The sequence below is a fragment of the Drosophila erecta genome, unplaced genomic scaffold, assembly GCF_003286155.1.
Source record: "Drosophila erecta strain 14021-0224.00,06,07 unplaced genomic scaffold, DereRS2 tig00000055-arrow-pilon, whole genome shotgun sequence".
In the NCBI taxonomy this organism is placed as follows: domain Eukaryota; kingdom Metazoa; phylum Arthropoda; class Insecta; order Diptera; family Drosophilidae; genus Drosophila; species Drosophila erecta.
The window spans coordinates 15246317-15267312 of NW_020825200.1; the positions used below are offsets into that span (position 1 = coordinate 15246317).

The 20996-nt window shown below is 42.3% G+C and overlaps 5 protein-coding genes across 9 annotated transcripts; 2 read left to right on the forward strand and 3 right to left on the reverse strand.

The window, feature by feature from the left end:
- The first annotated feature begins 10 nt into the window (after nt 1-10).
- Nucleotides 11-1860, forward strand: LOC6542966. The gene has a single exon (XM_001969929.3). The coding sequence runs from the start codon at nt 409-411 to the stop codon at nt 1282-1284; it is 876 nt and encodes a 291-aa protein (XP_001969965.1). The 5' UTR covers nt 11-408; the 3' UTR covers nt 1285-1860.
- LOC6542802 (alpha-ketoglutarate-dependent dioxygenase alkB homolog 6) lies at nt 1310-3014 on the reverse strand. The gene is made up of 2 exons (XM_001969930.3): nt 2786-3014; nt 1310-2723 (listed from the first exon to the last, which is right to left on the reverse strand). The coding sequence occupies exons 1-2, from the start codon at nt 2813-2815 to the stop codon at nt 2055-2057; spliced, it is 699 nt and encodes a 232-aa protein (XP_001969966.1). The 5' UTR covers nt 2816-3014; the 3' UTR covers nt 1310-2054.
- A 106-nt stretch (nt 3015-3120) lies between these two features.
- On the forward strand, nt 3121-6257 carry LOC6542761 (conserved oligomeric Golgi complex subunit 4). The gene is made up of 8 exons (XM_001969931.3): nt 3121-3359; nt 3417-4153; nt 4211-4526; nt 4578-4708; nt 4767-5370; nt 5427-5612; nt 5676-5902; nt 5973-6257. Exons 1-8 carry the CDS (start codon nt 3273-3275, stop codon nt 6013-6015), a joined length of 2331 nt encoding a protein of 776 aa, XP_001969967.2. The 5' UTR covers nt 3121-3272; the 3' UTR covers nt 6016-6257.
- On the reverse strand, nt 5920-8511 carry LOC6541611 (gamma-tubulin complex component 4 homolog). The gene is made up of 8 exons (XM_001969932.3): nt 8360-8511; nt 8159-8303; nt 7820-8105; nt 7597-7756; nt 7032-7538; nt 6600-6969; nt 6271-6544; nt 5920-6168 (listed from the first exon to the last, which is right to left on the reverse strand). The coding sequence occupies exons 1-8, from the start codon at nt 8426-8428 to the stop codon at nt 6030-6032; spliced, it is 1950 nt and encodes a 649-aa protein (XP_001969968.1). The 5' UTR covers nt 8429-8511; the 3' UTR covers nt 5920-6029.
- A 1058-nt stretch (nt 8512-9569) lies between these two features.
- Nucleotides 9570-16541, reverse strand: LOC6541537 (RNA pseudouridylate synthase domain-containing protein 2). Of its 5 annotated transcripts, none has more exons than XM_026979210.1 (9): nt 12959-13154; nt 11269-11455; nt 10982-11204; nt 10843-10930; nt 10568-10788; nt 10319-10509; nt 9996-10267; nt 9785-9934; nt 9571-9727 (listed from the first exon to the last, which is right to left on the reverse strand). In XM_026979210.1, exons 2-9 carry the CDS (start codon nt 11447-11449, stop codon nt 9653-9655), a joined length of 1401 nt encoding a protein of 466 aa, XP_026835011.1. In that variant the 5' UTR covers nt 11450-11455; nt 12959-13154; the 3' UTR covers nt 9571-9652. The 5 variants fall into 5 exon arrangements, with proteins under 5 accessions (XP_026835013.1, XP_026835011.1, XP_026835010.1 ...); XM_026979209.1 differs by lacking the exon at nt 12959-13154 and adding an exon at nt 12327-12951; XM_026979211.1 differs by lacking the exon at nt 12959-13154 and adding an exon at nt 16003-16275 and having other exon boundaries at nt 9573-9727.
- Nucleotides 16542-20996: the final 4455 nt, after the last annotated feature.

A 20996-nucleotide genomic window follows, 5' to 3' on the forward strand; every position in this document is an offset into this window, starting at 1 on the left:
TAAAAGGAATGTAAAGGATTGCAATCCTACTTAAGTTCCATATCCCAACCTTGATCTGAATTGAACCCATCCAAAATTTCGGTCATTTCGTCATGAGTTTCCCAAATTGTGCGTTCGGCATTTCAGCATCTGCAAGTATCTGCATCTGTGAATCTTTTTCAAATGGTGCTTCAAATCCAAACGTATCCGCACGCATTCGTATGCGAATGCGATCAAAATGTATTGGCAGAGACCGAAATAAAGTGCACATGGCTCGCCGCCGATTGATAAAAGATAAAAATAAAGAGATCGGCCTCTCTTTATGCGGAATGTGCGCTCGCATTCGCCTGTAAATTCTCGAAGGGAACGCGTGCAATTCGGAGCATCGAAGCACCCAAGGTGATTACATAAAGCCAGAAAACCAGAACCATGCAGAAGGCCATCAAGAAGGAGCTCAGCTTCTCGCTGGACACGCTGGAGCGCTACAGGGCCAAGTACGGACGCAGTGCATCGCTGGACACAAACGGCTCCCCAATCGCTCACACAGACGGCGAGCCGGCTGCTCCTCCGCCGCCAGCGCCCTCGATCTTCACAAAGTCCCTGTCGCCACCAAAGATGACCAAGCTGCAGGAGCTGCAGCAGAAGAAGGAGGCCTATTTGAGGGCCAAGGAACACGAGCGGGAAATGGAGCAGCTGCAGCGCACAGAGCGAAGGTCCATCATAAATGGTTCGGATACGCCCAAGACCAAGACAGGCAGCCCACCGAGCACTTCTCCGACTCCCAATGCAAGTTCCTCGTCAACCGCTGCCGTAGCCACCAAGTCCGCCAGTCCAGCTGGCTACACCAACTGGTCGAATCACCATGCCACACTCTGCTCCCAGTCGTGGGTGGCCATCTCCGAGCTCATGTACTTCTGCGACAAGTATGAGTTCACCACCCTCAGCACACGCGATCTGAGGACGCACCAGGAGATCGTGGCCGAGGTGAGAGCTCTGCTGTCCGGCAAGGCGCCCTTCGATCAGCGCACCCGCTTCCCGGGCAACATCCACGATCCGGAGAACCTGTGGGTTTGCATCGGTCGCTGTGCCAGCGTGGAGTACCATCTGCAGCGCATCATCAGCATCTTCCGGAAACCGCTCAATCAATTGACACCGGACAAGCAGCGAACGGTGCGTCAGAACTTCCACCTGGCAGTCAGCGAACTGCGGCTGGACATCTCAGCGAGGATCAGCGAGGTGCGGCTGTACGATCGCCTGGTCTTTGAGCGCGAGTTCCGGCTGGAGTGGCAGGATGCGGAAGCCTAGTGGATTAAAGGGTTTAATGGATGAGTGGGTGGACAAAAACGTTTATTGGCAACTCTTCGCTCTTTCTTGCGGTGCGCGGTGGAAAAAACGGTTACAAAAATACACTTGGACACGGGAGGCCGGAGCATGGAGCACACGAATATGGTATCCAGTGTGCTGTCTGCTCCATTCAACATACATATAATGGGTACTCGTCAACTGATCATCATTATGATTTGCTTTGGTTGCAATTGATTTGCTTAGAAGTTAACGTAAGGAACATTTTTAATCATAAAGATCTTGCATAAATTCTGTATAATCTGCACAGTTTTAGGCCAATCATAACCAAAATCAGTTCGTGCGCATACCCATATACAAAGTTAACCACACATTTCACAAAACTAGGCCATGGATAGCCTCCATCAAATGCTCGCACAACTAAATCTAAAGGCCGCCGGCGCACAGGTGGAATCTGAGGATACAGCTCGAGCCTGTCCGCCGATCAGGCCAACTTATTGCTCCGTAATACGTAATACAAACATTTTTATATATGTACACAATGCTAGCGGTATAAATAAAGCACTTTTGTGTGGGCCAACATGGATTTGCTTGCGAACAAGTGTGCTGCTAGTGCGGAGTGCTTAAACATCTAGCGGAAGATTCAGGTTGCAGATTATCATAGTTCTTGGATCCCAAGGATCTCTTCAGTGGGTTCGTTTAACGTGCGGCTAGTCAACATCTGTGTAATCTGTAATCTCTAATGCCAAACAACATCTAATGGCGGAATGAACCTAGCAGAACTTGAGCTTCATCTTGCTGGTCTTGGGCACGTTACGGATGGTGAGGGAGATGCGCGGGGATCGGCGAACTAGGTGATCACCGATCTTGTAGGTGTTCTCGCACAGATCATAGTTGCAGATGCGGTCGCAGAGCACATCCTCGCTGGTCTCGGAGATGGCGTGCAGATAGTCGCTGTACAGCGTGTCCTTAAGGATGAGCAGACTGCGCGGTTCCAGGAGCAGCTTGAAACGCACTTCACGCGGCATCTCAGAAGGCTGATCCGCACCAGCTTCTGCTTCCGCCGCGGTGTCCTCACGCTTGGCGAACTCCAGCACGGTGTGAGCACCCGTCGAAATGGTGGATATGATGGGGTGGAATAGTGGTCCATCTGTGTGCGGCAGAATTCCCTGACCCGGAAGATACTCGTTGACCAACACATGATTGGCGTTCTGCGACTCGAACACCCCCAGATTGTTCACCTTGTCCACATAGATCTGCAGCCACTCGGGAATCTCCTCGGCAATCATTCCGTTGGGATGCGGCACACCGCCGTAGTTCACCAGCCGGCGGTTCAGCAGCTGCGTCCATCGAGGCTTTGGAGTCCGCTCGATGTGGCTCAGGATGCGCTGTTCCTCCTCCGAAGTGATGAAGTTAGGAATGTACATGACGGTCGGTGGGCACTGGAAAGGATAAGCAAGGATAAGGAGGACTTCACTCGAGATGCACGGGGTGATCAGCTTGCCTTGCGCACTTCAAAGCCCGTGAAATCCATGACTGGCCTACGCTTATCTATCGAAATGCTACGCTAAGACTAATTCTACTTTAATTGCAAATCAATACTTTTGTTGGGCTTTGAATTCTGAATCAGCTGTTCAGGAAACGAGGGTGCCCGTATTTTCTGTAAAGTAAGTCTAACTGCAGCTTTTAGTTTTTAGCTTGCCGCTTTTGAAAGGTTGTATATTAATTAAGAATAAATAGTTATACTTTTTTAAGCTCGATTCAAGGACGTATCTTGTTGAAATCATTTATTTTTAATAAATCATAATTTAAGTAGTGTTCCCAGCATTTTGAGCTATCGATACATCCACATTCCGATACATCTATCCCAGAACGGCAATCTGCCATCGCTATTTCAAAGCAAAACAAATTTTTCATTCCACGTATCAGATCATTTATCCAATTGGAAAATAAGATAAATAATATAGGAGATCCGGACCGACGGTAGCAGGATGAGTGTTCTTGAACAGCTGGGTGCTCTAGACATCGGCACAAATGAGGAGGTGGACGAGACCCTGCAGCGGATTGCCGACGAAGAGGTGAAGTGCCAAGTCAATAAAACTCCGGTTGAGTGTCATGTGTTTCCACCGTTTTAGGCAAAAGTTAACGAGAGACTGGAGTCACTGCTGGCCAAGCAATGCCAGATTGAGGCCAGAATGAGTGGCATTGGGAGATCCCTCAGCCTGCTGCACACGGTGGACAGCGATTCCAACAAGCTGAACGACCAGATTGTAAACACAGCCCAGTTGGCCGAATCGGTGAGCGCCAAGGTGCGCCGCCTGGATTTGGCCAGGTGCCGAGCCTCCGAGTGCCAGCAGCGGGTGCACGATCTGATCGACCTGCACCTGTGCAGCCAGGGCGTGGTGAAGGCCATCGGCGAGGAGGACTATGAGAAGAGCGCCACCCACATCGCCCGCTTCCTGGCGATGGATCAGCAACTGCTGCGGCGTACCGCCGACGACGTCCAGGGCTCCATAACGTCGGTTAGCGATGCGGTGAAGACGCTGGAGGATGCCACCGAGAAGACCCGTGTCCTGATTGCCAAGCGCTTCGATGAGGCGGTCAAAGCCGATGACTTGGCCTCTGTGGAAAGATTTTTCAAAATCTTTCCTCTAGTAGGTTGCCATTGCACCGGGATCGAAAAGTTCTCGCTCTACATTTGCCAGAAGCTTGCGAACAAGGCTCAAAAGGAACTTAGGAACGCCCAGGACATAGCCAAGGCGGAATCCCGCCTGCAACTGGCTTACGCAGATCGACTGACTGCTATTCTGGAAAACTTCGCAAGGGTGGTGGAAGTCAATCAGCCGATAATCGAAGCGTTCTACGGACAAGCGTAGGTAGCTTAGTTATGTCAAGACAGAATCTTTTAAAATATGTGACTCTCCTGCAGTTCATCGTCGTTGATTGACATGGTGGCCATTCTGCAGCACGAATGCGATACGGAGGTAAAGAATCTTCTTATGGAGTTCAACAAGAACCGGCAGATTCAGTACCGCAGCAAGCAAGTAAATGAATCCACTCAGCGGTCGGCCGGTGGCGGAAATCTCGGGAGCAACAGTATCCAGGCACTGGGTCATTATAGGAAACCATCTGGCGGCTCGGTGGACAAGCTAAACCCCAAGGAAATCGATGCCATTATAGCCGAAATAACCGTCATGCACGCCAGGGTCGAGTTGTACTTCCGATTTATGCGAAGACGCTTACAGGCAAGGCGAAAAATCTCGTATGAAATGGTTAGATAACTATAAGTATTGCAGGTGCATGTGGAGACGTGCGTGCCGGAAAAAGAGCAGTTGGATATAATGGAACGCTATGAGAAGATCATGAAGAACTCCGATCTGCGCCGCCAAATGCAAGAGATTCTGAGTACCTATTTGCTCCTGGAAAGGTAGGTTTCGAAAAGTATTTTAAACTGATTAAATGGTTGTAATTGTACATACTTCTAGATATTTCATGGAGGAAAGCGTTCTTAAGGCCATCGGCTTGGACACTTACGAGTCTGGGCAGCAGTGTTCATCCATGGTGGACGATGTATTCTTCATTCTTCGCAAATCTATTCGAAGGGCCTTGACAACCCAGTCGATAAATGGAACCTGTGCTGTGATCAACAATGTGGCTGCCTGCCTGGATGGCGATTTTGTGAGCGCACTTAAGGCGCCCTTGAAGAACGGCTACCCATCTGGTTACATCGACTTGGCTCAGGCTTATAATGCTATCCAAACGACGCTGCAGCAGGGCAAACTACATTCCAGCGATGCCGATCGTGGTCGAGCCAACTTCCTGGTGCAGCTGAACAATGCCGACATATCGACGGAGTATATTGAGACACTGTGTCAGACGATGGAACAGGAAATTGCTGGCACATTTCCACAAACGACGCCGGTGGAGCGTCAATTGCTGGACAGCTGCCTCACGGAACTTAAAGCTGTGCGGGATGCGTTGAAAGCCACTGTTGATTTTGGAATGCAGCAGCTGCGCTCCAGTGTTATAAAGCCACGCCTCAATCCATGGATAAATCAGTTCTTGAACTACAGTCACAATTTGAATGAGGTAAGAACTTGGACTGAAGTATCTGTATGAGATCGCAATGCAATCGGTTTTTATAGGAGGAACTTGCTGCTTACGAAGCGGGCGAGACGTTCGTCCAGTTTTTCATAGTGCAATTGGATGGACTCCTCAACTCTTTTAAGAACTCATTGAGTCCGCGGAACTATGATGCCCTCGTTAGCATTTTGGCGACCGAAGTGACTATTCAACTGGAACGGGCTATTAAAAAAATCAGCTTTAACAGAGTATGTATCTAAGCAGGCAAATTTGACCTTGCAGAGTTTATCCCAACATAATCTATTTAAAAGCTCGGCGGTCTGGTGCTTGATCAGGAAGTTCGTGCCTTGGGCAGTTACCTGACAGGAGCCACATCTTGGTCGGTTAGAGATAAGATGACACGTATTTCCCAAATTGCTACCCTTCTCAATTTGGACAAGATTTCGGAGCTTACAGAGTATTGGAATCCCGAGAACAATAAGGAGATGTCATCTTGGCATCTAACACCTAACGAAGTTCGCACATTTTTAACGTTAAGGTAAGAGTGAGCACTAATTAAAATAAACCACTTTCTTCAGTTTTATTCATCGTAATTAATTGATTTGCAGAAACGACTTTCGTATAGAAGACATCAAGCGGCTACAACTTTAGGCAAAAAATGTTATTCATTCGGACGTGTTGTGACTGGCACTGAACCAATGATTGAAATCCAGTCGCAAAAGCAGCTGAGAAAGCGGACCCAAGCAAGATGCTGATTTTACATCGACTAGTAGTTGGATAAGGCTCGCAATTTGAACACCAAAACTATAAAAAACAAAGTTTTGTTACTATTACCCACAATAATTGATAAAGTAAATAACGATTGACTTCATTTATCACTCGGTTAACAAATATTTAAACACATACCTTTCATTAAGTTGGTCGACTTCAGCCACTAAGTCATCAGGCGGATCTTTCGATTGGGTCATGCGCGCAAAACTCTCACATATGCTAAAGAGTTTAAGAAGGGTTCCATAAATGGGATTTTGGTTTTGGCATCCGGTGACGTTCATTTGGGCCTCTGATTCGGTAATCAGAAAGCAATGGGAAAGAACATTTGCCAGAAATATGCTGTGAGCCCTTTGTATTTCTTCGAAATCAGTCTTCCTCTTGATCACATTCAACAAAATTCCAAATTGACCTGTAACAAAATGCGAGTTATTTTTGAGCCATTCGGTATTCCGTACAAAACTCACTTTCAAGCACATCTACTTGAATGTAGTACTGCATGTTGTTCAGGAAGAACATAAGGTAGTTGCGGAGACTTATGATTTTATTATTCAAAGGCACACCCACTTTCTTTGCCTTCCAAGTCTGCTTGGCCCAGACCCTTTGTATTTCGTATTGAAATGTTCGAATGATCAGTAAGAATCGGAATATTTTGTTGTACCGCTCGATTGTTTTTGGGGAGAACAAAAGATTCAATGGCCACTCGTACTTATACTTCAGGCTGAGACCTTGCAGGAAATGAAAGTCGGAATTTTCATCTGGTTCACCAGTGGTTCTTTGGCAGCTCAGTGAAAACTTGTCCAAGTCATCTGAGATTCCCGTGACAGTAGCTGCAAGCTGAGTAGAAGGTCAAAATGTACATCTAAGACACATTAAAGAATATTATGGTTAAATAGTACCTCAAATGATCTAGTGACGTTTTTAAAACGCTCTTCGCGATATGTTTCCATGGTACCGATCATTTGGGAGCAGAACTCCAAGTAGAACTCTCCCCTGCCCAGCAAAAAGAAGTCCTTTATCAGTGCCATTTGCCGCTCCAAATCCACTTCATTCACAGCGATCTCCGACAAGCGGGTGCTAACGTAATTCTTGATATCGTTAATAACATTTTCGACGCGAAACACATTAATTGTGTCATCGTTGCTGAGGTCAACGACCATTTGGAAGAACTCGGACTCCCTGCCGTTCCACAGCTGATAGATATCATCACGATTCAACTCAGCCAGCTTTACTGCCAGTTGGTCCGTTTTATTTTTCACTTTTACGTTGCGCCCCATTTTGAAGACCAGCACTGTTTGTCCCACAAACAGAACTTTTTCGGCTAAAACGACGGACAGAAATCCTGGCAGCTGAGCCAAATTCACCTCGTATTGCCATATGTAGTCCTCGGGGTTTTTCTCTGCGCTCTGGCAATAAAAAAGCTATATAACATGCGGACATGATAATCTTTTGTAAAGTTTCTACCATTAGGGAGTTACTGGCTGATTTGCTGAATGAGCTACCATCAACCGCATCCGTTGGGGTGAATTTAATGAAGAATTCCGAGTGGACATCGTCGATCACTCCAAACAACAGCCAGTGAGCCAGGCTCGAGAAAAATGCGTTCTTAACAGGCTTCATAATTCTGCATAATGGATAGTATTCCGATTATAGAAACAATACTTTTTGTGTGTTGGTTATCACTTGCTTCTTCAAGGCTGTTGCCAGCTGTATGTCGCCGTGCAGGGACTGCTGATGGAGGTTGTGGAGCAAGACGCATCCTCGCAACTGCAGCACCTGGATCTCCATGATGACGTTCCGCAGAAACACCAGCAGTGGCAGCTTGGCTTGCAGGGCACTGTGGACATATGAGAGCGAGGTGCGCTTGTTTCCAAAACAATACTTCTCCAGGCGGGTGATCTCCGCGTAGTACTCCTCCAGAGCCACTTCAATGCCCTTGGCCAGATTGAGCAAGTAGTAACCACGCGAAAGATCTGCAGTAGAACTATTTAAAATGTTGAACACTTATGTATGTTGCCATTTGTACCTGGAAGCTCGCCAAGTGCATTCGTCTGCGGTCCCATTGAATGGGTAAACTGTTCAACTTCTTGGTAAACTTTAATGATTCTCAAAATGCCCATAAATATCTCCCTCTCGGAAGGATGTATGAACTGGTCAATGACTGTGGTGTCCTAGGAAGTTCGCGTGTTAGGCCTTGCCAATTATTCATTGGGATCGTTTTGCTTACATTGAATGCCCTTATTCCTAGCTTCTCCGGATTGTGGCTCCGGCAAGCCATTAACAAATCGTGTATCATTATTTCGCTGCTTAATTTCGGGATTTGTATTCAATTTGCGCCAGATGTCCGTTTGAGATGGCACCGTTTCCTAGCCGTTGGTTATCGATATGAACCAATTAATCGACAGAATTAGGGGCATTCCCTTCCCGCCAACTGATTATTTTAAATTTTTAGAATTCGCAGTATTAATTTATTGAAAATACATTTATTTGCATTTTTTTTTTTAAGTTTTATACAATTATATAATCGTATTTTCAGTGAAACTAAGTAACACCATTAACATACAAATATTTGAAAATGTACTTTGACGAGCAGAGGATTTTTGTGGAGTGATCATATTGGAAACGAAACTTCTAAAACCCTTTTTGTCTTGATTTCCACTGTACTTTTCCACATATTTTCCATTTTTAAACCAAATAAGCGCAGGAACCCGCGTAATAAGCAACTGCTCACAAATTTGCATTCCACTTGTACAGTCATATTCCGCAACGCAAACTTTGGTTTCATTTACCAATTCTAAAGCAAGTTCTTTCCAAAGTGCATATAAAACAATACATGTCACACAATTCGGTGAATATAATTTAACGAAGAAGGTTCCATTGTTAATGTCGGAGTAAAAGTTTCTATAACTTAGCTTAAGAACCTGGCCAGGTATGCAGAGATTTTCGTTTACAACTGGCATGGGTAAACTATTGTATTCTGAATTATCATTTGATATGTTGTATTTACTTATTGATTCAATGAGGCTTTCTGAGTTTTTAATAACTCTTATCCCACCGCTTTTTTCGATGTAAAGCCATTGCGGATATTGGTCAATTTGTCTTCTTATGCAATGTTTAAAATATTTCCTACAGTCAATCGAAACCATTGCGAGCAGAGTAGTCAGATGAAGTTCTTGCAGAGTATCATCCAGGATAGTTGGCATCCTAGGACACCCACTGCACGACGATAAATAATACTCGACGAGAACATCTCCTTGCTTCAGAAAATGACTCAGTACTTTGGGATCAATATCTTTAACTGAATTGTTTAGCAGCTGTCCAATCGATACAACTGGCAAACAAAGCAAAAAGAGCAAAGCCTCATTCATTTTATACATAAAATTTAGGATATGGCAAATAAATCAATGCTACATGAAAAGCATTGAGAACACCGAGTTATAAGATGGAAACACAATTTTTGTATACCATGTAAAAATTCAACTTTTTACTTAAGCATCATGTTTGCAAGGAATTCTTCCATTTACAATTGATCGTAATCAATATTCGAGTTACAAGCCCAGTCCGGCAGTTCAGTTTTATACTCCCAACCAACTCCCTGTAAATAAGTTTTAATTTGAATTTAAATCTTTAACAGGCAGAGCTTGTAACTTACCTTGTATTTCCATGCGTGCAAGTACATTATGAGGTCCTTTGTGCCGGGATCTCGGTAGTTTATCTTGCATTCAGAACATTGAGGGTCCGAAGTTGTCTTTTTTGGATCAAAGGACCTGTCTGGCTCTTCATAGCACGTTTGGGTGGCTGTCTGTGTAGTAGGGATAAACATTGAATTCTCCAGAGTTGTGCAAATGTTTTAAATTACTTACTTCATTACTTGGATCAGGGGTTTCCGAAATCACTGGCTTGGCGGTCTCACCATTGATAGGGTTTTCTACTACTGAAGTACTGGTTGCTCCGTCTTTTATTTCCGATGATACGATTTGATCACCTTCCAAACCCAACCAGTTTTCGGCATTATGAATGCTAATTAAGTTACTGATCAACTGTTCCTCGGTTATTCCACCGATATCTCCACCTCTTCCTTTTAATGGACCAAAAACTTCATGGTTGTACAAGGGATCATTTGAAATGGGATAGCCTGTGGAATACGAGTGTTATAATTGCATGGAATCATCTCGTTATTACTCACCCAAATATTGTAAATGCACTCGAATTTGGTGCATTCGTCCTGTAAGTGGTTTGCACAAAACAATACTGTCACTGCCCACCTCGCCAATTCTTTTAAATGTGGTTTTACAGTCCTTGCCCTTTGGCGAAACCTTACAAACACCAATCTTGTAGCTCACGACATCGATTTTCTCATTGCATTCAACTATGCCACTGAGAAAGATATGCAAAATGAATACAAATTTTAAAGAAAAGTAATTGTTTCACTTACTCTGGAAAGCGTCCCTCTACGCGGCACACATATTCCTTTTGCACTTGTCTAGTTCGGATTTGCAGCTCCAGTTCGCGGGCTCTTTCAGCAGTCCGTCCAAACAAAAGGAGACCAGATGTGAGTCGATCCAACCTGTGGATGGTTCGCAGGTTCTTCAGATTGTGCTCCTTGGCCAGGATGAAAACCACCGTGTTATGTCTATATCGTCCACAAGGGTGTACCTGAAAAGATACGATTGTTATTATATTCGCTAGCACTCAAATTACTATACCCACTGGTATCGATGCTGGCTTATTCACAACCACAATATCCTTGTCCATGTACACTATCTTGATGGGCTGTGAAGTAACAGGGACTTCGTGTCTAGAATGCAAATGTGTGCATATTCAAATGAGGTTTCCTACTGATGCTTACCTATGAACCACATTGGCCAGCAGATCGTTATGTTTGATTTTGTAGTCCTTGGGCACCTTCTCATAATTAACAGTCAATTTTCCAGCTTCCAGGCTGCGCTCATATTCCTCCGGCGGAGCAGCTCGGAATTCACGAACAAATACGTCCAGAATTTTCTCGTCAACCCAACGTCCTTTAGCAAACGTGGTGAATGTGAAAAAATAGGGATAGACCTTTCGCAGACCTATAGATTGGATAATCATATCATCTGACATTTTTAAGGTGGTTTCTTAAAACGTGTGGCATACCGTTTTCAAAGTAATACGATGTTTCGTCGTATCTTTCATCGCTGAATCCCGGACGCTTGGTTTTAAGCCCATTGGCATCTAATTTTACTTTTTTCACATGGCCTTCGCCTTCTGTGCTGCTAGCTTTTCGCTTTTCTGGTAGAATTTCTTTTGATTGTGTTTCAGACTTTTCCTCTGTCATGGAAATCTGTAAGATAAATAAAATCGAGCGGTAAAAGATTCATTAAATATTCTCAGCTCCATTGTGTATATATATGATTAACAAAAGTATATAAATGTAATAAATGTCGTTGTTAAATTCTGCTCTATTTACTTTTTAACAAACATACCCTGAACTTTTATAATTATAAAACCAAATGTTTCTGGCGCAATTATCTAAAAACCTGCATTCAAATTTAGAAATCTATTTTTTTTTTTTAATTTTTCTGATCTATGATGTTGCAGAAATCCAAAAAAAATTATAAAATGTCCCTAGGCTCAAGTTGTAAACTCCATAACTCAACTTATCTCTATCTGGCGCAATTCTCTAAAAATCTAGGATTTAAGGAACACCACTTCCAGATGCAGAAAAAACGAAACCATTACGGGCCAAGCCATCATATATGCTTATCAGCTTATCAGCTTTTAACACATATGAGCCTTGTTTCCGGTGTTTGTGTGCAAACAACTCCTTCCCTTCATTTCGCTGGCTAAGCATAATTTTCAGGCAGACGGTTTAGTTTTCCTTGTTGCACATGAAAAGGAAAACAAAAATTACAAAATTGGCTTCGAACCAGCAGAATTCTGTTAGTTACTGGTCTACCAGCCAATATGTTCTAGCCAGAAAGCAAACATAGACAAAAGTCTAATAAAACAGGTAGGAGGTAACATGTTTTGTATGGCAGTTTACTCCATATCGCTTGAGTTGTTTTAGGGTTGTGCAAAGTCTAAAGCTATAAAATATAAACATTTATTTCCACTTTTTGTGGTCAAACAATTTCTTGATTGAAGCATTGTGTGCCTACGCTCCTCCTAGCATTTTGCCATAAAGTGGCACATCTGAGCTATCATAGACGTACTTGATTCTGCGACGGTCCTGGTAGTTTCATTAGGGGAAGCTCTGTCTTCTGGTCCAGCAGAACTTACTCTGAGCCTGGTATCAGCTGACAGACTCGGTTTCGACAGGGTTTTTATACTTTTAGGAGGGGTTTCAAAGACTAGAGGGGCTAACCCCGTTGGGAACTGCTTCTTGGTACTTGCAGAAAATGCTTTTAAAGCATTTTCTTTGCTGCTGGATTTTTTGATTGACTCTATCTTCCTTCTCTTTTGTGGCTGGTTTAGGCTACCAGAATTCATCCTTTTGGTCTGCTTCTTGTAGTTTCCATAAGCCCTGTAATTAGTTTCTGCTTCGCCAGTGGAACTGGTGTTATTTTGTGACTCCATTTTGCTGCTTATAGGTCCTTCCGTTTCGTACAGATCGCCGGCTTTTCCCTGCCACATTTCCACCATGGCAAACGTTGGGGCGGAAACCCCCATAAGTTCATTGGTATCCGGATCATCGTCTTGGAACTTATCCAACTGGAGGATTGGCTCAATTGCTCATATATCTGGGGCCACTTCTTATCGGCCAACTGCCTTTTGATGGCACATTTCCAATCCGTCCACACCTGTGAGCATAATGACCATAGGGATTGGTTAGCAATCGGCTTACATGGCGGACCACAGGACCACATTCACTTCCAATCCTTGTCCTTGTCCTTGTGCTCCTTCATGAACTTTAGGAATAACCATCATGCTGGCGTGTTCTTTGCAACACAAACAATTTATAACTAAGTTACATTTCGCTTGCCGCTTTTTTGTAAACAAATCTGCGCTTCTTCTTGTTACAGCGTTGCCAGACCAATTTACTGGGGGCAGCACTTTGGCGCTTTAGGGATTTCACAAGAGATTCTAAATTCTCATCTCTAAACAATTTTTTATTCTCTTTTGTTTTTGCTAAACTACGAAATTGACATATATCTGTTGAATACACTTGAATTACACATGTATGCAATACCTACATATTTATCTTTATTTCACTGTTTTTTTTTTGTCTAAGGGTACTAAAGCCTTCAAAAATGACGTTTTTGGTTGTCCCAAATCAATTATATTAAAACTAAGTTGAAATCATAACTAAAAGTGCGGATACAATTTCCTTTTCAATACTGCATACATTATAAAAAAATCATTTTAAAAATTGTACACAGTAAGTTTGATTGCGCGAATATAAAATAAAATAGATGTAAATATTCTTCCCGTGCAAAAAGCTCAACTAGAGTCAAAGACATTTGATATGTTTTGTTTTCCTAATTACTACTTTTCTATACATTTATAATTTAGTTAATTGCGCAAAGTGTGCCTGCTCCACAAAGCCACTAAGCCCAAAAGCAGCCGTTCTTCCTTTTTAATTCTTCAGTTTGATGGCGCAAGCGAGTGTCAGTGGAATGGAAAATGGCAAGGACTGCAGCCGACCGAGTCTTAGAGGGATTTTCCTCATCCTGCAACCAGTCCAGTATCCAGTATCCAGCCGCCATCCGCGGCGGTTTCCGTAATGTGTGTTTACATGGTATTGTAAGAATTATAAAAACGACTGGCCCAAAAGGCGCATCGCGGAAACAATGAGGACCGCACTTAGGATACCCACCCTGCCCCGCCTGAAAGCACGAGGCACTGACACTAATAATTGCGGAAACATCACGACCAACAGACCAACTTGACAAAAGTAGCTCGTTAGGCAGACACCGCGATGGCGGGACACTAGAAACCCGCTGAGGCCCCCCAAAAAGAACTAATTATGACAAATCCGCGCTAAAATATATACGTGGGTAAGTGAAACGAGTCCGTCCGTCCAGTTGGTCCCCACACATAACTTAACTCCTTGCGTGAGCACACCCCGACGATATCCTCGAACCATCCCCCATATAATATATACATATATGCGTATGCAAACACCATTATAATCCAAGACACCCGGTTTTTAGTTTATTGATTGTTTAATTAGCGAGAGAGAATTAGGAATGGGTTTGCGCTTTAAGTGTACACTTTGGCTGAATATTTAAGGCCATTTGCCACTGTCACGTACGTTGAGGTGGAAAAACCAGCAAACAAAAAGCCCAAAACTTGCATGGTTGTACGGTTTTTGTGGGCCATTAAGGGTTTTGTCTAAAATCTGGTGTTTGTTGCACATCTTAGCAGAGCCCTACATTTTTAAGAATGTACTGACGCCTAAGGGTGGCTTTAAATTTCTTTGCCGGCCAGAACGTTGACTCTGCAGGCACTGCAGTCTCGTTTATTGGGGCATTTGTGACTCAAAGTCTCGTAAAAGTATCTTAAATCTCCAGGTGCCTAGGTGCTGGTACTCCTCCTTGCTCCACCGCATGTTTATATCCAATTTTATGACTTTCGAAACTTTAAGATAATAGAATAAACCTGAAATAAACCCATTTTTGCACACGAATATGTGGGAGTCACGCAACGATTTTCAAACTTTGCCTTTACTTATTAGTATTAATTGGCTTGAAACTTCTTCAAAAACCTCAAAATTCTTTACATGTCCTAAAGAATAAATACGACCAACCAATTTCATCTTCAATCAAAACAAACAAACGTGTTTGACGAGCTTTTTGAAAGAGCTTAAAATAAGAAACACAACTTTAATACTCAGGACTCTAGTTTATTACGTTAATTTCCAACTTAGTTTAGTCTGATGGAGTATTGATATATAGCGCACTTTACAATTGCAATTGAGCCTTAATGCAGCCCTAATTAATTGTTTAAATTAATCCAGCAAATTGCATTTGCGACTCCCTGATTAGCTTTTTAATTAAGTTTTAAGTGTGCGATTGGAGCTGCTGCATTGAAATTTCCCCGGGCACCAATAATACTGCATAAGTGAGGACAGGAATCCGAATCCACACAATTTGCGAGCAGACCCGACTAAATTGTTTTGGGCATTCGATTCCCCCAAGATAAATATCCCCTTTTACTAGCTGCGAATCGGTCAAAGTTCGAGAACTGGTCGCAAACCGCGCTTTTCTTGCTGACTTGGCGGTGTGAAGCGGGTAAATAAAGGGGCATTAATAATGGAGGGGACACTCCATGGTAAACAAATATGCATTCAAGTGCATGAACAAAACAGCATTTTACCAAGTCCAGCATAATGAAATACATTCTTGATAATAGGTTAAACAATGCAGTAATGTCACAAAGGAATAACATTTAAAATGCGGTAGAGTAACAAATATGCAAAAATAACAATATGCTATTGAAAAAGTTTGAGGTATATAAGAATCTTTCCAGCTGTAGTGTTGTATTGTATCGAAAATATTATATTTATGTATCTTTTGACAACGAACTCAAATACCGACTATCTTTCTTAAAAGTTTCTATACATTTGATAGTATTAAATAAAGAAAACGACCAAATATCAAATGAATTTTCTTGCTGTATGGTAGAAACGAGTGTTTTATAGCTTGGTATCAAATGTACATATACACTTGTGTTAGATATTTGATTTCCTAATGAAAAGTACAACAAAGTTATACAATGCAAATATATTTTTCAAAATGTTCTTTTCTTTTGTGGAAGTACACAAGACATACATACTCAGTAAACAATGCAGATCATATGTAATGCATTGGTAAACAAGATATGATGATATAACACATTTTAAGTAACCGGATTAGAAGGTGACAAATAGATCATATCACTACTCACCGGTGGATCCTTGCTTCCAGCTGGATTCCCATCCGCATCATCTGGAAACCACACGCATTCGGGGGACTCTTCCCGATCAACGATATTGCCCCCCGAAGTCGGATTTGTGGACAGCATGTGGCGGTGCAGGAATATGTTTTCCACGTCCACGGATGAGGCGTCTCCATGCTGGGTCTGGGCGTTTCTGAGGAGTTTGGGGCTTTGCATTTTCGACAAGCACGAGTATTGTTTATAGTTTTTGATTTGCGGCCGCCGATTTACTAGAATATCTAGGCAACGCTATAAATGTAACAACAAGTTAGTCAACACGTGCGCAGACTGCAGCTCAAAATACAGAAACACTCTTCTTGAAGCGATGATTCAACGGAATAAGTTAGCTGATACATTAATTCATAGCACAAACAGCACTTGCCAAACGAAAAACGCCTGTAAATTGCCGCAAAATCCGCATGAAAACTACGTTTTTATGCCGCAAGCAAACAAAACCAAAACATTGCCTATCGATAAGCGAGCGAACCACTGATTCGCTGGAATTGAACCGCATTAGGGGTATTTGCACGGAACTTAATCGTTTTCGAAATCGTTTTCGAAGTGCTGAAGAACAAGTAACGAATTCAAGTTCAACTTGTGTTAAAAGTTATTTCAAATGATTCCACTCATTTATTTTGCTTTCTTTTGGTTTCAAAGGTGTGAAAGACGTACATATACAGATTTCAATTGACACATAGAGTAACGAATCCCTCATATCAAAAATTTGCCTGTAATATTTTTAAGAATTCTGTGATTGGTAAAAGCTGTTTAAAAGAGCTGTTTTGTAACAAGCTTTATAAGTTTTTCTTTCTCGATTCCAACTCCTCGATCTCGATCACACTATCGTTTGTTCTGTAGCGCTTGTAGTTGGCCGAACACCGTAGGTCTGGTGGCGCCATCTAGGAGGGAGGTATTAGGTGAAAATGTGGCATAAGGAAAGGGGCATCAGTTCCAACATGGGTTACTTTTTTTTTTTTTTTTTTTTTATTGTAGTTTATTAAGATATACAGGATAGCTATGAACCCTTTTATTACCTTATTTTCTATTGTTTCTGCCAATTGGCGCTCCGGCTATAGGGAATATTTAATATAGCTTTTTCTATTTTGGTCTAATACTCTCATGTTGTTTTATAATTAATATTTAGCTATTAAGCTATTGTTATCTTAGCACTAAGTCTCTTGGTTGACGTCTTTTGATCCTCTGCCTCGGTCGAGTAATGGTGAGATCATTAGCGAGACGATTCCTGTGGTTCATCAGTCTTGAGTTGTACCGACTGGAGTGGAAGTTGATTTGTTGTAGTACCGTAACTAGTTTTAGGTCCCTATGTAGCACGCTATTTCGAATGTACCACTCACAGCCTGTAATTAGTCTCGCTATTTTGTTCTGGGCCACCTGAATATTTTTGATTTGGCTATCTCTTGCTATCCCCCAGATTTGGCAACCATATTGCCAGATGGGAGCAATGACCTGCTTGTATAGGGTGAGCTTATTTCGGGTGGAGAGTTTACTGTTGCTTCTTAGGAGCCACCAGTGCTTTGTCACAGCTGCTCTCACCCTTGTTTTGATGGCTGCTATGTGGGGAGCAAATGTGAGCCGGCGGTCTAATGTTATGCCAAGATATTTGGCCGTACTACACTGCTGTACCATCTCCTCACCTAGTTGAACAGCAGGTGGTGTTTTCCTCCTTAGTGAGAAGCACACGTTAGCTGACTTTTGACCATTTATGCCAATATTCCATCTTCTTGCCCATTGCTCGTACCTGTCAGCGTACTCTTGTAGGCCGTCTGCTGCTTCATATTCGCAGGATGATCTGTAAGTAACACAGACGTCATCGGCGAAAGTGGCTAGAGTCATCCTGTCAGGGTTGGCGTCCATACTAGCATTTGGCTGCGGCATATCGTTGGTATACAGACAGTACAATAATGGACCCAGTACACTTCCTTGAGGCACTCCTGCACTGACCTCATGTATCCCTGAGGTTGCGGAGTGGAAACGTACTGCGAACTGCCTATTCGCCAAGTAGGACCGCATTAGTAAGTAATACGGTGCTGGTAGTGTCATTTTTATTTTGGCCAATAGGCCAATATGCCAGACTCGGTCGAATGCTTCCTTAATGTCCAAAAAGAGCGCATTGCAGTATTCTTTCTCATCGTAGGCTTGCAATATTTGGTCAACGATGCGGTGCAGTTGTTCTATTGAGCTGTGACCTGCACGAAATCCAAATTGGTGATCAGGGATGGCTCTTCTGGATGACATTATCCCACATGGGTTACTGTCAACCTTATCTAAAGATTCCCACGGGCAGAGATTCCCCACCGCCAGCAGAGTGGCGTCTCGATCGGCCTTTTCAAATCCAGACGTCATCGGGTGCGGTCCAGCCAATATTCCAGTTATATAAGTGAATATAAAGAAAGTGTCTATAAGTAACCGGGGAGGCGAGAGAGGAAAATCAGCAAGGTGGTAAAACCTAAGCCACCGCTATACGCCGCGCTGAGCCCTAGAGGGTAAGTTTTTGGGGTGATGAATTTCATCCGCAGTTATTATTTTTTATATTTTATATTGGGTAATATTTTTTATTGGACTTGGCGATTGATAGTGGTTGAAGTGGAAATTTTAGCTGCAGCGGGACGGAGTTTCAAAAGCGACAAGAAAAAAAGCTCAATAAGAAGAAGAATTCGCTCTACCTACTCAATGTCTCACCAATACTTTAATATCGTTATAATTTACGGCGTGATATTTTTGCTAAGCAAAAAAAAACAATTGAAAATGTCTTATTTATTTTAATTTGATTTTCTTTTACCTGTATAAAACTGAATAAAAGTAAACTCTGTTATTGCTCGCGGGTTTTTCATTGATTTCATTGAAAAATGATAAGTGAATTTATTTACAGGGTAGCAGGGCGGCCAAAGGTAGGGAGGGCGAAGTGTTCTCGAAGTCATCTGAGAATTGTGCAGTCTGGGGACAAAGGACATTGGAGGACAAAGTGTATCAAAACCCCTTTTTTTGTGTTTCTGTAAACTTTCGGGCTAAGATAGGACGAACTACTTCGTAATTTAGCTTGTCATAAAATTTTATAATGATTAGACAATACAGTTCATTCTAGTGTTTTATATTTATACACAGCTTACACTTAGTATTTTATATTTGTGCACAGTTTACAGCTTAAAACACTGGATGTGGAAATTAATCATTAAAACATAGCATTCAGCTCTTTTAAACTAATACCCAAATAACGAGCACTCCAATTGAAAATCAGAATTAGCAGCAGTCATAAAAAGTTAATTTATAACTGCCTGCAATATCGCGTATAATATATGACCCGAGTTACTTTTTATCCAGCCTTAAGGCTTAATTACATTAACGTGTTCCCATATTTGGTAACTGCATACATGTGTGCGAACATGCATGTGGGAGTGTAATATGAGGCCCAGCACACCTTTCTATATATACTTCATATATATATGTATACTTTATATACAGCTCGGTAAAAGATCTTTGTTGTTTATAAACACGCGGTTGATGGTCATGTTTAGAGGCAAAGCTTTTCTATGGAAGCGAAAAAAAACGCGATGTCGTCATTTTTAGTTTTGTCCAGGCGAAAAGTCAATTTAGAACAGTAGCTCAAATGTGCAGGTGTGTGCGCGGGCTCACATACACACACACACACACACCCATGCGGATAGGGAGAAATTTAATGGGTGAGCTGGCGCACACCTACAAAATATCGTGCTGATTTAATCACTTTCTTCGTTTTCACAAACGAACGTCAACTCCTCACACACACACCAACACACACCAACACACACCAGCACACACCTACACTCACGCACACACCAACCCCTGTTTATTCAGGATGAGCCCTATAGCTTTTTAGCCATATAGCCCATAGCCAGTGGCCATTAAATGTTGCCTCAAATGACGGGCAAGCCTTTTCTTTGTTGTTCGCTTTCGTGACCAACCGCGTTTCAAGGAGACCTCCACTCTATATAGTCCATAGCGTCTGGATCTGAATGGAATGGCCCGTGCGAAAGTGGGTGAGTTTCGGAAAACAAAAGTCACGCAGTCAAACACGCAATTCGCGGAGCCTTAGCCCAAATTTGATCAAACATAATGCCTTCTGTATTTGGCCACCGCTAATTGGAAAAATTATTAAAACTAATGTTACTATCTTGGAGTTGCTGCAATAGTCTTTGCTTATCTAATGATCAACACGAACTTGGCTGAGAAATTTTCCTTATTTGCTGGACTAATTTGTTGCCTACTTTTTGGCGCTCCAAAAAAAGATAGCTAGTGAATATATTCAAAATATATTTTGAACTATTTTGATTCTCCTAAACTTGAAAATTAGTTTTACAATTTTGTTAATAAAAAAATACTATCAATGATAAAGCTACTCCAGATGCTGAATCAAAGACTGCAATATAGGCTCCATAAGCTCTACTTCACAAATTTAATTTTTGGCGAATCAGATCTCTCAAACTTTTGTTGAGTATCACATCATCGGCTTTCACATTCTTTTGTTTTGTTTTTATCACTGTGTCAACGGAAAAGGCAACGCATTGTTTTCTAAATATACATGTTGGTATGTAGTTTTTGAGGAATTATTTCGAATGATTATTTGGTGCAAGGCGTAACAGATTTTATAAGGCTGTGGCTGCAACACCAGGAGCTTGATGTTGAGTATGAAATTGCTTCGAGCATTCCAGCAAAGTTCAATTTATATGAGTAAATGTGGGTGTGCCAGAGGACACTTACCATTTGTTTAGAGAAATTGTGTCAAATGGTCCCTGTGGCTTTGCATGTACATCAGTGAGTTGATAGAAAAATTCAAGAGCAACTTATTCCAAATAATATGGAATTAAACTGACCACTTACAAATAGTTGTTTTGAAAGCTCTTTCGAAAACTGAAGATTATATTCAAACTAAAGTTTGTATGTCAAAAAACCATTGCAATTCTGATTCC